At 44.4% G+C, this 15,392-nt stretch overlaps 1 protein-coding gene across 1 annotated transcript in view; it reads right to left on the reverse strand.

The window, feature by feature from the left end:
* Positions 1-548: 548 nt before the first annotated feature.
* rnf157 (ring finger protein 157) overlaps positions 549-15,392 on the reverse strand; it is a 64,365-nt gene continuing 49,521 nt past the window's right edge. Inside the window, exons 18-21 of the mRNA XM_083787626.1 lie at positions 15,029-15,079; positions 14,671-14,719; positions 9,865-9,975; positions 549-3,524 (exon numbers count right to left, since the gene is read on the reverse strand). Coding sequence (XP_083643752.1) covers positions 3,373-3,524; positions 9,865-9,975; positions 14,671-14,719; positions 15,029-15,079 — 363 coding nt within the window. The 3' untranslated portion in view covers positions 549-3,372. The remainder of the gene's footprint in view (positions 3,525-9,864; positions 9,976-14,670; positions 14,720-15,028; positions 15,080-15,392) is intronic.

Below are 15,392 nucleotides of genomic sequence, written 5' to 3' on the forward strand. Positions count from 1 at the left end.
GCACGCTATGATATGAATCGTCATGTAACATCTGAGGTGACAAATCTGAGACAGCAACGCTTTACGGCACTGCCTCTCTCTCTCTCTGCCTCACAGAGCGAGCAAGCGAGCGCGACACAATAGGCAGTTTTACATCCCATAGCCCGAGGGGGATGGTAGACTGTAATAAGGGCTGCAGCACCAGGAGGTGGGCGGGGGCGGGGCCAGACACTTGCCTTGTGTCTGATACCTGACTTGTGTCTGAACACAGCTTTGATGGATGTGTTCTGCCCCATCAAACAAAATGTTTGGTCAAACCATATGGGCTTCCATTGGAAATGCATTGGAGTGGCCATTAAACACAGACACAAGACAGACACAAGAAATGTGTCTTGAATGTGTGAACGCAGCCCAGTAAGTCCACCCCCTCCTGGTGATGCGGCCATCTTGGAAACTAAAACACGAATATAAACATTGGGAGAGAGGTGGGTGGGGCCGAGAAAGGCCCTTATTGGCTGAGATACAAGCAGCCTCGGTTTGACTGGAATAAAGGACGCTGGGGGGAGGTGGGGGGGGAAGAAGCCATTTCATGACATCTTTAATAACAGTTAATTGTTCTGAGAGGGGTTGAAGGGGTGGGGGGGGAAGGGGGGGTTAATGGGTAACAGAAAAGAAAAACAGAAAACAACAACGCATGTTGTCGGTACATTCCTCATCTCCTCGTCGACCGCCTCCCTCTCCGTTCACTAGAACATTTTGGCCAGACTTTGGCCATGCAGGTCCCATATACTCCCTCGACCTCATTTCAGTCAGAGTTTTAAGTCTGCTGCTGTTTTGGCGTGCATCATCCCAAGTCCACCTTCAGAGGTTCAGGTTGGCGTTTTGGGTTCGTTTGGGGTGAAACGAGTCCACCGTTCTTCCGGGCAGGTTGGCGTTAGAAGAAGAAGATGAAAGAAGAAGAAGGAGGGCCGTCAGTGGAACATGGTGGGTGCTCATGGCGTGGGAACGGCAGAAAAAGCTGCATCATGCAACGCGCCGCCCGGCCGCCGCGCACAGCGGAAAAACAGCCCGTCTACAACAAGGTCTAAACTAAAGCACGGTTTCTCAAAGTGGGTGCCGTGACTGTGAGTGACAGCCTATAGGGTGCCGTATAAGTCCGTGACGCAAGCCCAGGGGTGTGCAGCAGAACACTTCAGTTTAACCATGTGGACCCGTCCAGACTTCGTTCTTTTTTTTTTTTTATCTGGTACACACAAAGTACTCTTCACCAAAAATAGCAGATCTATACAAGCTTGTACTTCCGACTATTTTTGAAGAATGTTCCCCCCCGGAGAACGGGCATGCCGATGTTGAAGTGGTTAAACGGCAAGTAAAAAATAACACGTTCGGTCCTATAATTGGAAAACGGAAATTGTCTGAAGTTTTCCTCGTATTGGATCTTAGAGCGTAACATTTCACATATTTTCGTAGCGTACAATATGACTACTCTCACCTAAGAGGCCCGAAATGAGTTTTCTCCGACGGGTGGCTGGCATCTCCCTTAGAGGTTAGGGTGAGAAGTTCAGTCACACGAGAGAGACGAGAGAGAACCGCTGCTTCTTCGCCTGGAAAGGAGCCAGCTGAGGTGGTTCAGGCATCTGGTTAGGATGCCTCTCGGGCGTCTCCCTATAATAGGGAGGTCCTCGACACACGTCCCACTGGGAGGAGACCCCCGGGGCAGACCAAGGACCACACCCACTGGGAGGAGACCCCCGGGGCAGACCAAGGATCACGTCCCACTGGGAGGAGACCCCGGGGCAGACCAAGACGCAGTTTCAAGGAAACACATCGACTCACTGGCCTTGGAATGTCTCGGGATCCCCCCAGGAGGAAGTCACTAATGTTGCCCCCACGACCCGAATACGGATAAGTGGTTGAAGATGGATGGACGATATGACATAAGGTTCTAGAAATCAACACTGTTATTCAGGTGGTGCCATGGGTGATAAAAGTTATTTACAGGGGTGACCCTGAGGGGTGACCCTGAGGGGTGACCCTGAGGGGTGACCCTGAGCCAAACGGGTTCGAGAAGCCCTGCTCTATATATAGATCGGTCGGTTTTGCCGATGCTGCAGCGACACCGCGACGCGCGTCTAAAATCAGGCGTTCGGTTAGTTCTGGCGTCGGTCACCGTTCAAAACAACAAATCACAGACACAGAGATATCATTATTCATATTAAATCCGATTGCCAAAACACAGTAGCCCCTGTTAGACTGTTTGGCTGCTAACACACAAAGAGGGTGTGACCAGAGAGTCGCGTCAAGAGAGCCATTTAGGAACCCCTTTTGGTGTTTTAAGCAAATGTTATACTTTATCTATTGAAAAATAGCACATCTACAAGCTCATAGCGCGGCTACGAGCTTGTAGATCTGCCATTTTAGAATAATGCGGCGCAAATCTTTGAATATATATTCTTTCAGAGCGAACGATTTTAACTCAAATCTTTGCTTCTGTCCCTGGAACTGCATATTTTCAGATGGGGGTCGGCGGCCAAATACAGATAATTCTGGGGGTCCTTGACCTGAGAAAGGTCATGATATAGAAAGGTAGGTTTTTCAGAAAACCGATTTAGAAGCCATTTAAAAAAAACTAAAATCTGCCTCAGGTCTAAATGGGTTTAAACAGCTGGTGGATGGACCTAAAATGATAATAAATTAAATGCTTTGCCCTACAAGTTAAAGCCGTGCGGCGCACTAGGGTCATTTCCGTCCATCGGCTGTTTAAAAACCCAGAAGAGACGCATTTTCTCCTGGCGTGACTGTCTGGTTCTACTCATAGGACCGGAGAGGAGGAGGAGGAGGAGGAGCAAGCACGTCTCATCCAAAAGGTATACGGCCCGCTAAAACACAGCTGTCGTTGGTCAAACCAATTAGGGTCGGACGGTCGGTCAGACGGACGGTCGGACGGTCGGTCAGACGGACGGTCGGTCAGACGGACGGACGGACGGACGGACGGACGGCAGGCCGCCGCCATCATCACGGAAGCGAAAAGCGAAGAGCCCTGCACCGGCGCGTCAGAGACAACCGGTGGGTTCTGAGAGACAACCCTTCCGTTGCGCGCTCTCTCTCTCTCTCTCTCTCTCTCTCTCTCTCCGGCAGCAGCAGCAGCAGCAGCCATGGGGTTCATGTCTTGGGGGGGAGATGCTTTGTCTTTATAGGGAGAGGGAGGAACAAAGCCAAAACCAGCCTTTTTTTCCCCACCAGGTCAACAGCGATGCAGCAATATGGCAGGTTTACGGACCTCTGTGTGTGTGTGTGTGTGTGTGTGTGTGCGTGTATGCGTGCCTGTATACCGGCGCGCGTGTGTGTGTGTGTGTGTGTGTGTGTGTGCGCGTGCGTGCATAGCGGAGCGGGCTACACGATGAGCGGTCCGCGGCGGGGATGCTTGGGACTCTGGCCGTCCCTCGACTCCGCCCCCGGCTCCTCCAGGTTGATGTTACTGGTGGAGACGTGATGGGGGCGGGGCTCCACAACTGGCCTGTTATAACCCCCGACGTACATCAGTCCTGAGAGAGAGAGAGAGAGACAGAGAGAGAGAGAGAGAGAGAGAGAGAGAGACAGAGAGACAGAGAGAGAGAGAGAGAGAGAGAGAGAGAGAGAGAGAGACAGAGAGAGAGAGAGAGAGAGAGAGACAGAGAGACAGAGAGAGAGACAGAGAGAGAGAGAGAAGCAGACACGGAAAAGGAGGAGAGGGATAGAGACGAATAAAAGGGAGAGAAAGAATGCAAGAGGAAGTCAGAAAGAGAGAGGCAGAATACAGTACATATCCCTCTGCTTGTTGCTAACGGGACATTGCACCGTGTTGTGCTGCTCTGTCGCCCTCTAGGGGACAAGCAGTGTAAGCGCACCCCTCTTGGACGGCGGCTGAATTTCACACATCCGGAAGGTTCTCAAAATTGGGGTCTCCATGTAGGGACCCGCCTGGGTTCCTTGAGCTCTTAAAGGTCTGTACCTTGAGCTCTGTACCTACTCTGAGAGTGTACAACCCTTTACGGGTCCGTTTGGTTCCATTTGTACCCTCTCAGAGTCACCGGAGTCCATCAAATTAAATAGAGGTTTGAGAACCACTGCAGGAATAGGAAGTCTTCCTACTGAGTTATTTCAAAGTATCCTTGGCTAATAAAGACATATATGCATCCACAACACATTATACTTTCCCTATATGTATATATATATATATATATATATATATATATATATATATATATATATATAACTAAGATTTTAATAAATTAATAATTTTAGAAATCGTAGTACGACTTTCACTCAAAGCAAGTTGATGTCCATTTGTGGTTCTTCAGCCCTATGGAATGTATGAAATGCATACTAATAAACAACTTAATACTATACTTCCTACGGTTAATATGAGCATCAAAGCGATTATGTTAAATACTGTTTTATTTATTATCACAAATCCAGAGGGCTGGTCCACACATGGACGTATGACGATGACATCATCAACTTTGCGACAGGAGTTGTGACCCTATTTGACCTATTTCACCCTATTGAGTGAAAGGAGAACTATTTCTAAAATTAATACAATATTTAAGGTAGGCTACTTTTAATGAATTATAGTAATAGAGGGCAATTATAATAACGCATTTGGAGGCATATACTGTATGTCTTATTAGCCAGGGATCCTTTTAACATTTATTTTGACAAAAAAAAACAATCAGGTTTACACTATAGCTCTGGTCCATAGCCCTAATGCTAATTCTGCCCTGCATTAAGGCTATGGGTTTACACATACATTTACCCTCAAAAGGACCACAATGGAAATATAATATTTATAATATATTGTTTGTGTTTTATTCCTTTTGACAGATCATGTACAGATACATGTTCATGAGGATCAGTAAAAATATGATTTATAGGTCGATTGATCAAAGAATATCAATAATCGATAATTGATAATCAATCAACAGATCATGGGTTCAGCATGGGCCTTTTTGTGATTTGATTTGATTTACTGGATAATAATAATAATAATAAAAAAGATCTCACTGTGGCAAATACTGTACTTTTTTAATTGAACATTTTGAGCCTACAATAAAATACAGTTTAGGAGAAAAACGTATTTCCATTGAAGTCAGCTTTGCAGGAAAGTATGACCAGCAAGTTAGAAGCTTTTTAGATTAAGACAGGTTTTCTACAATTTTGCAAAAGATATTCCATCATTTTCGTAAAATATTCTACAATTTTGAAAATTATTCTACAATTTTGTAAAATATTCTACAATTTTGTAAAATATTCTACAATTTTGTCAAATATATTTGGTCAGCTGGGCGGGGCCATGACAGCTTTACAGATTTTGAAGTATAGGCCTGGATCCAGAAAAAGGTTTACTGGTCTTGGATCCAGAAAAAGGTTTACTGGTCTTGGATCCAGAAAAAGGTTTACTGGTCTAGGATCCAGAAAAAGGTTTACTGGTCTAGGATCCAGAAAAAGGTTTACTGGTCTAGGATCCAGAAAAAGGTTTACTGGTCTAGCCAAAATGTCTGAAATAAAATGCACAATAGATCAGTGCAATTGCAATAAAACCAAGTTGTCTACTTTTAAATGGAAATGCTTTGGTATTGTGGAAGAATGGGGTTGTAATTCTACTAATTCTTAGCATGAATTACAACAAGTATGTAATGCTGAGCGTGGTGTTAAACCTCCGGGGAAAAGCAACTACAATTCTTCTTCTAATACTTCATGACTTTCAATTCCAATAAAATAAAGAATAAATTTCATCGAATTAACTTTGTTTTTGAATAAAAAGATGTCCATCATCACATAGCAAAAATAGCAATTGTTCACAACGTGCAACCATGACATGTTGTGAGCTTCTGTAATTGTTTTTGAATATTGATGCTAATATTCCTATCCAGCTCGATTTGGCACCTGCCCACAGTGCCAAAACTAGTAGTAACTGGTGTACTGACCATGGTATTACTGTGCTTAACTGACCAGCCAACTGGCCTGACCTGAACCCCACAGAGAATCTATAGGTTGTATTGTCAAGAGGAAGGTGTGAGACATAAGACTGAACAATACAAATTAATTTACGGCTGTTATCAAAGCAAACCTGGGCTTCCATAACACCTCAACAGTGCCACAGGCTGATCACCTCCATGCCACGCCCCATTGATGAAATAATTTGTTCAAAAGTAGCCCAGACCAAGTATTGACTGCATACATCAATATACTTGACAGATATTTGACATTTCTCGTTTAAAAAAATCATTTTTTTAGTGGTTTCGTAAAATATTCTAATATTTTGAATATATATATATATATTTTTTTTTCATGAGCTGTATGCAATAATCATCAAGATTAAAACAAAAAAAAAGGTTTTAAATACTTCACTTTATGCACAATGAATTGAGAATATATTAAAGGAGAAGAACTGAACTGAAAAGAACTGAACTGAACCAACCAGTGGAAAAGGGGTCTGAGAGGTTCCCACCCGACAGTGACAATATATTAGCTAGTGGCACTATAGTGGTTAAAGCACATTAACGTTAGTCATTAGTCCCCACGTTTAGGCGACACCTAATCCACCTAATCTCTAAACCTATCAGCTGACTCAGTGGTTTTCAACCAGTGTTCAACAGTGTTGATTTTGTCGACTAAAACTAAGGGCCGATTCATACTCCTATTTTAGAGCCGAATAAAAATCGGTTCGGCGCTGTAAAGCCTACAATGTGACGTAATTTGAGGTTCGGGGGGGGGGGGGGGGCTCTTCGGTGCTACTGAAAATTTCTGACGAGCCGAAATAATTTCGGCTCTACAGCGCCGAAACAGCGGTAAAATAGGAGTATGATTCGGCCCTAAGACGGAAAATGTTATAGGAAGGGACTAGTGGACAAGAGATGCAGTACAAGTCATTTTACACTTGGTTGCATGCTGAAAATAGCAGATCTACAAGCTCAGAATGAGCTTGTAGATCTGTAGTAGACTGAATCAACTGTAGATTTAGTTGACTAAAACTAGACCAAGACTAAAACATTCCAGTTGACTAAAATGTTACTGAAACTAAATGAAAACTTTTGAAGAGACTAATGACTGAAAACTAAAATCAAGTGACCGTGATATGAAAAAAGAAGGTTGAAAACCACTGCGTCTCTAAATCTCTAAAATCTATCATCTAACTCTATACCTGACTCTCTCTCTCCATCGTACCTATTCCTCAATGTTGACCGGACACGAGTCCTCATCTGTCCGTCAAAAGAGAGAGAGAGAGAGAGAGAGAGAGAGAGAGAGAGAGAGTGAGTGAGAGAGAGAGAGTGAGTGAGCACAAACCCAGAGGGGTGGGGGTGGGGGTGGGGGGGGGGGGTTGGTGAGGAGGAGGAGAGAACACACAGAGGACAACATCCAGGGAGAACACGCACGCACGCACGCACGCACGCACGCACGCAACACAGGATGAAGACATGGTGATGGAGGAGGACGATGAGAGATAACGCAACCCTTTTTTTTTTTTACAGCAGCGCTTCTCAAAAATGGACTTCTGGGTTCTGGGGACCCCCCCACCCCCTCACCCCCCACCCAGCAGCAGGTGGTGCCCTCCTTGGGGGGTCCCCAGCAAAAAGGAGCATGCAACGGCTTTAAAAAACCCCCGCTACTTTATGATTTGGCTTTTAAAAAGTGAAACTCAAAGTTGTGAGCTGGCAGCTGGCCCTTCACTTAATGCCGGCCTTCAGGTTAACGCAATTAGTGCCGCCTGCTGGACGACAGTGGTATGGTGCTTGGGTGCCGGTGATTTCTGGCCATTCCACGTCCGCCTTTGGCTTCCATCTTGGATGCTAAAGCATAGCATCAATGCTACAGAGCTAAAAATGAGGTCCATCCTTGCTCTAGAAAAGGCCAATGTTCCCGTTGCGCTCAGCGGATAATCAGAAAAGTACCTCGGAACATCGCCGATCTGTTCCAACACCACGGACAGTGCATTAGTTTCATGAGGAAAGAAGCGCGCAAAGGCCCGCGACTAAAACAGAAGCTAATGTGGTTGGGTCAACACAAACGGTGCGGGAGGCGGGGTCCTATAGCAACGGTGCACAGCAACCCGATTAAACCCGGTTAAAAAACGCATGAAACACAGCGAAGCAACGTTACAGCGATATCAAACGCCTCGAGACAAGCCTGCTCGTCAAGAGCGCCCCACCTTCTTTTACAGAGCGCTGGAGAAGACAAGCGCATGGCGCACAATTAATTAATCAGGACGAGTATACGTGGGATCAAATGAATTTTCAGTTTTTTCTTTATGTCATATGAAAGCGGGGAATCATAGCTTCAAATTGACATATTGGTTGTTCAGTTTGACCCACCAGTTTTGGAGATATGGCTTATAGAGTAATTCATATCTTGCAGAAAACAGCGAGTTGAGAAAACAGGCTTGAAAGGTTCACTTCTGTGGTCTCTAACATTACACCTATAGCTACATGTTTAAGCATTTATTTAATATTTACATGTCGATTTCAGCTCCAACACTTATTTCAGACATGCTCTAGTACGTGAAGAGTCTGCCTGTGATATTAACTCATTTTGGATTAAAATAAAATAAAAGTTGTTCTCTGGTGAAAAGCTGGATGGCAGGCTCTCAGTCAAATCTGGTCACAAATGTGTTAATGACTAGTATTACAATGTTATTGTCTTTTTTTAATGTCAATGTATTTCTATTTAGTATAACAAGTTAACATAACTATAAATAAAGGCATTTGAACGGCATTTGAAATACATTTTTAAATTTTCCAATTAAAAAACAAACTTTTCAGGATTTCAATTCAAATATAGCAAAAGATAGCCGATCTACAAGCAGGGGGGGGGGGGGTTGTAGTATGGAGGGATGGATGGAAGAAAGGGTTGCAGAAGGATGTTTTGGCAAAGCGGCTCAGAGCTGACATACACACTGACCATGAACACACACACACACACACACACACACACACACACACATACACACTGACCATGAACACACACACACACACACACACACACACACTGACCATGAACACATGACATCTCTCACGTCCGCGCACGCACACACACAATCACTCAAAACATCATGCAGACAGAAGCACACACACACACACACACACACACACACACACACACACACACACACACACACACACACACACACACACACACACACACACACACACACACACACACACACACACACACACACACACACACACACACGCACGCCACAGCTCAGTTCACTGGGGGGGGCAGGAGAGGAGAGTGCACGACTACAACAACAACAACAACACCGAAGCACCACCACAACAACACCAACAGAAAAGGAATGACGAACGACTGAGGAAGGCCTAAATAAGGCTGAAGTCTCTGGACTCTGTGTAGAGTCTCTGGACTCTGTGTAGAGTCTCTGGACTCTGTGTAGTCTATGGACTCTGTGTAGAGTCTCTGGACTCTGTAGAGCTGCACTCTGAGTCCCCAAGTCTATGGACTATGTGTAGAGCTGCACATTTCTCTTTGTCATTTAGATATTGATTGATTGAAAAAGGAACTTATTCCGTTTGCCCTTCCAGCCAACTGTCCATGCTGCAGGGAGAGTCCTTTAACAGCCACACTATAAAACCTCTCTTGTTTCTGACTGACATATACTGACAGTTGTACTCATGCTTTTTCCAATCTCCCTCCTCCCTCCTCCCTCCTCCCTCCTCCCTCCTCCCTCCTCCCTCCCTCCCTCCCTCCTCCCTCCTCCCTCCCTCCTCCCTCCTCCCTCCTCCCTCCTCCCTCCTCCCTCCTCCCTCCTCCCTCCTCCCTCCCCTCCCCTCCTCAGCACTCAATGGTCCATGTTGTTGTTTTTTTCGGTAGGGTTTTTGCTCAACTCACCGGCGAATCGGCTGTCGGGAGCCTGCTCATTATCCAGCCCCAAAGAGGGCGTGTCACAGAGGGCGACGCCCTGATTGTTATTGGCCAACTCTGGACACCTGCTCCGCCCACCTGCAAGCGAGGGCAAAGGTCAAACAAGAGCAGCCAGGCACAGCAGGGAGGGAGGGAGGAGTGGGGGGGGGGGGGGGGGCAGTGGTTCTCAAACGGGTCCAGGGGTGACGTTGGAGGTGGTAAGTAAAGGGGGCGGGGCGGTCATGCTGGAACGGCAATAACACCCGCTTTGAATGTTATCAATCGATATTAATCACCAATATGTTCCTTATCAGGACATGCAATGAAGCAATATGGACATTTCCTATACTATATTCTACGGTGAGGAGGAGACTAAGAAACACCGAAGTGAAATGACTGCCGCCGGCGTGAAAACATTGTGAAAACTGTGCTATACAACAACTTCGCTTTATGTTTATGCTCTTTGACGTGGCCGGTTAATACTGAGGTTAGGGTTAGGATTAGATGTAGGGTTAGTAATAGAGTTAGTAGACGGACCTTAGAGTATATATGAATAGAGAAGGCACCCAGAGGAAACACTGAGGCGAAATGGACATAGTGGCCGAATGAAGGTATTGCAGCCTGGCCCCAAACACATGAACGCGCTGGTCCGTTGACTATCATTGTGCACGTTCACGACGGCAGCACGCTCGTGCGCGTTCAGCGGCAGCGCGTTCATGTGTTTGGGGCCACTCACTATTGCAATCCATCCCAGAATGCACTCTGTTCCTACCCGGAAGGAGGAGTGAAATCGCCTCATGCGCTTTTGAGCAACTTAATGCAAGTGGATGGGAGGAGAACTCGGGTGTCATCTCTATTCATATATACTCTAAGAGACGGACAAGGAGCCAAACGAGACGTCGGACAATGGCTGACAACAACGTTAGTAATAATTATGTAGGAAATGTCCACACCGTCTCCATTGCACATGGTCTTGATAAAGGCTGATGACGGAGATTAAATAATCTGATAACATCAGAAACCGCTAATAACAGCCCAATATTGCATCTCTAATGCAGTTCTTCTTCCTAAAATTAACTATAGTGTAACTTAATATTTGTTCAGCTCAGTATAATGTCCACTTCTTTCACCAGCACAAAACCTTCTCATCTCTTAGCTAAAAGCAGCAAAACCTTCTAATTTGTTTTGTTTGGCCGGAATTTATATATATATAAAAATAGAAAAACTGAGGTTTAATATAATTTATGGACCAGGGATGAATTTATCATCACCAGTATCAAACAGAAAATATTTTAGTAAAGTATAGTATGAATATAGATAGGAGTACCCTAAAGCAGGCTACCCGTTATGAAGGGAAAAAAGAAAAACAAAAAGACATAATTATTTCCACGTATATATTATTAAAGGTTTTATGACATTCATTTTCATTTCTTTTTCTTTTTTCTTTTAGGTTTTATGACCTCAATTACACCCAAAAAACCTGAACTTTGAACATTCAGTGGATTTTCTGTGGTCTGAAGTTTTCTTTGGGTTTTTTTGGGCCTTTTGAGCTACAATGAAAACAGGCAACACAGTGAAACAGTGACATCTGCTGGCAAATCCCATTGACATATATGGGATTTGCAGTAAGTGATGTCACTTACTGCCGGCAAATCAGAGCACCTGTTTGAGCCAGAAAACCCCAGATCACAGAAAATCTACTGAATGTTAAAAGTTCATGTTTTTTGGGTGCAATTGAGATTAGAAAACCTAAAAAAAACAAGAACAATTCCAAAACCTTTTTTTTAATGTCACAATCCCTTTAAGTAACTCACTAATGACACAGATGCTGATTCATTCAATGCCTGATGTATACTACTCCATTGCGCACAGATGGTCACGCACCTGACTGAAATAGCCAATCTACAAGTGCGTTTTGTAGTCGTGCGTTTATATTTTCGGTGCGCGACACACAGGTTTGCAACCGAGTCAGGCATTATCGCAATGGTAGCAGGCGACAGCCTTTCCTAGCATGATGTAGTGAGTCGGTATATGCTTGCGTGCAGGCAAAACATGTAAAAGTCCATTGTGGGTGTATTTTTCACTAAACGTAGGTGAAATTCACCCGAACACTTGCCTGTAGGAAAAGCCAGGGATGTGGGCGGGGAAACAAACCTACCTTCTATGATGTCACTGAGCATCATGAAGGCAATTGTGCGTGTGTAATAAACAATAATAATGAATGTATGCTTTGGAAAACGGTCTTCAAAATGGTCTCCATTCCCCAGGGACCCCTAATTACGCAGCTTCACACCCTCTTTTAGACGGGACTCAAGAGGAAGGGTTTTCAACCGGCAACCAACCACCACTGTCAGTATAATAGTTCTCTCTGTCTGTCACTCCCTCTCTCATGCACACGTACCACAACACAGAAAACACTCCACTACACACAGACTACACACTCAACCCCTCAACACGAGCACGCACACACACACACACACACACACACACACACACACACACACACACACACACACACACACACGCAGGCGCACATACTGCACATACAGTCACACACACACACACACACACACACACACACACACACACACACACACACACACAGGAGTGACGCACGCAGCAATGCGGGTGGTGCACGTGTGAACTCGTTCTATACGACAGTTCAAAAAGTGCATGCAGGCTGCGGAACACACACCCGCACACACACCCGCACACACACACACACACACATTTATAAAGCGGTGCAAAGCATTGCAAATGCCAATTTGTTAGCATGATGCTGCATCTATAGCTAGTAGGGCATTAACATAATAATCTAATAGTCGACTAGTCGACTAGCAAAACACTAGTCGACACTGTTAATTGACATCCGATTATTCGCTAATATTATTTTTAATATATATTTTTTTTTGCTTTTCTACAGCAGACATGCAGTCATGCAGCTGTGAGCTCGGTTGTTTTGTTGGTAGTTCGCCAACTTCAGTACTAATCCATTCTTGGCTGATTGTTTTCATATCATATACAAGCCTACTGTACGTGGGTTTTGCCGTTTGCCGTTTGCCGTTTTGCCGTTTTGCCGGTGGGCGGCGGTGGCACTAGCAGCATTCAAGACAGATTGTCTTTGGGAAAAGCATATGTGATATGCCTCATAGGCTCATAAGATCAATGGGGACAACTGCAGTGTGTAAATACTTTTACTATTGGTGAGTTTATTACTGTAGTTTGTTCAACAAGTTAGATTGGAGACGTGTCGTCGTCGTCGTCCGGTACAGTAAAGTATAGCAGGAGTTCCTCCTCGCTCTGCCCAATATTATTCAGTTTGGTGACAGTCAAACTACAGTAGCTCTTGCCGTGATTTCATGTTTCTTCATGCTTATCCAACAAAAGTCCAGGCGTGCCGCGTGTGGCATTATTAAAAACAAACAGCTATGCCGCACGATCATAGTTCTAATAGTCGCAAAAGACTCGCGATGGAGTTAAGTAGTTGATCATCTGATTCATAGCCTGGCAGCCTGCTAGCTAGCAAACCTCCCCCTAGCTTGTAGCTCCTTCTAAAAACCAAAGGAACTGTGGTTGTAACTTGTTGTTGAACATTTAGGGTTGTATGAAAAACATCGCATGGTAACTTCATTCCTCCTCCTCCTCCCCGCTCCACACATTGTGAACAACGTAACATGCTATGCTGCTCCGTAGAACGGTCTTGCGCATCAAAAATAGCAGATCTACAAGCTCACAACGCGTCCATTCGTGAGTCATTGTGGACTTGCAACTTTGACTTGAAACAGCTGAGCTAATTTCGGCCAATCAGAGCGGCATTCAGCGTAATCTAGTAAGAGTGGCGACACTCGCGTTGACTCCCACTGTAACAATGGAATGCGGAAGTGCTCATTCTATCTCAATGGGATATAGTTCCAATGTTTGGAACTATAGCCCATAGGTGTCGCCACTCTCTTAGTACTATTCCACTCGGCCTGCATTCACCGGCTCTGTTTTGCTTCACTCGCTGGCTGTTTCAGAACGCGATGTTTTAATGCTTGATTGGATGGAATAAATATCATATTTTACCGCCGACTAATCGACTATAAATCGATTTTGATGGTAATCGAGTCGACTATCAAAAATCACGTTTGGTTAATGCCCTAATAGCTAGAGAACCTTGTTAATTTCAAGTGAAGCACACCTCCAATAATTCTGAACCAAGTGGTCCAAGTGGAGTGCCCATCCGATTAAAAAAAACAAAACAAACGTGTACAGACGTCTTTGGCACACCATGCGATATTGATCGAATCGATTATTTGCATTGCAAAACGATACGATACAAAGTCAATTTAGTCAGTTTACATTTCGATATACTTTGATTCTTTTTAATTTTTTAATTAAAATAAATGTATCGTTAAACCCCTAAAAGCTACAGTATACATCACTGTTAGTCTTCAGCGCATTGCGCGGATGGATGCGCACGCATAACTTTGAGCTAATGTGACCGGAATCTCACCGGCAAACGAACTAGAACTGCGTCTAAAATCCATCTTCATTTTAGTTTTTTGATGTCATGCATTATGACATCAATACTCATAATACTAATACAACTGAAACCAATAACAAAAATGATCCAGAAACTAAAACTAATGAATATTTCAAAACTGTAAATAACTATAAAAACACTATAAAACGAAACAAAAAAACATATATTTTTTCTACCTCACATGGCCCAACGAGTGACAAAGAGGGTCGACGAGGAAAGGTGACAGACGGTTCAGGGGTCAAAGGTGAACGTTCGGTTTCCATAGTTACCCTTATCGTGAGGCGGGGAGCGGCGATCGTCTTCTGTGACGTCATTTCCCTGGAGACAGACAGACAGACAGACAGACAGACAGACAGACAGTAAGGATGAATTCAGACTGCAACGTCCGAATGCTTCATTTGTTCGGTTCCAGGTTCAATTCCAGTCCTCAGCAATGTGTTCAAAGTGTCTCTGAGCAAGACACACTTATCCCCTAAATGCTCCCCGAGCTCCATAGAATGGTATACTGTATGTAAAAATAAAAAAACAAATTATCATTCTTATTATCGTTATTTAAGGGGGATTTGACGAAAAGGTTTAATTAAATGTAAAACCAAACTAAACCAACGGTTCACCAGACTGACTCACCTCAGAGTCCCGTCCTTCGTATTTATGCTCCTTTGGCTCCTTGGCCACTTCCTGTACGACGGTAGAAAGAAACACATTTCTGAGTGAGGAAAGTTATCCAAAAATACAAACACTCAAGCAAATACAGACACTCAAAAAGGATGTACTTAACTGCCCGGCGTCAGTTGGAATCAGTAAATCGGTGTGCCCAGCTGTTTGCAGCTTCAGAGCCCTTTTCAATGTGACACAGTCGCCATTTTGTTGACCAGAAGTAGCATAGCATCTAACCCAAACATTCGCAGGAGGATCGCCGACCGCCCAAGGCATGAATTATTCCTGCCGTGACTCTGTAGCGACGGAACCGTGATGGGCCGTCAAAAAACAT

Source organism: Protomyctophum parallelum (assembly GCF_964188405.1).
Source record: "Protomyctophum parallelum genome assembly, chromosome: 17".
Lineage (NCBI taxonomy): Eukaryota > Metazoa > Chordata > Actinopteri > Myctophiformes > Myctophidae > Protomyctophum > Protomyctophum parallelum.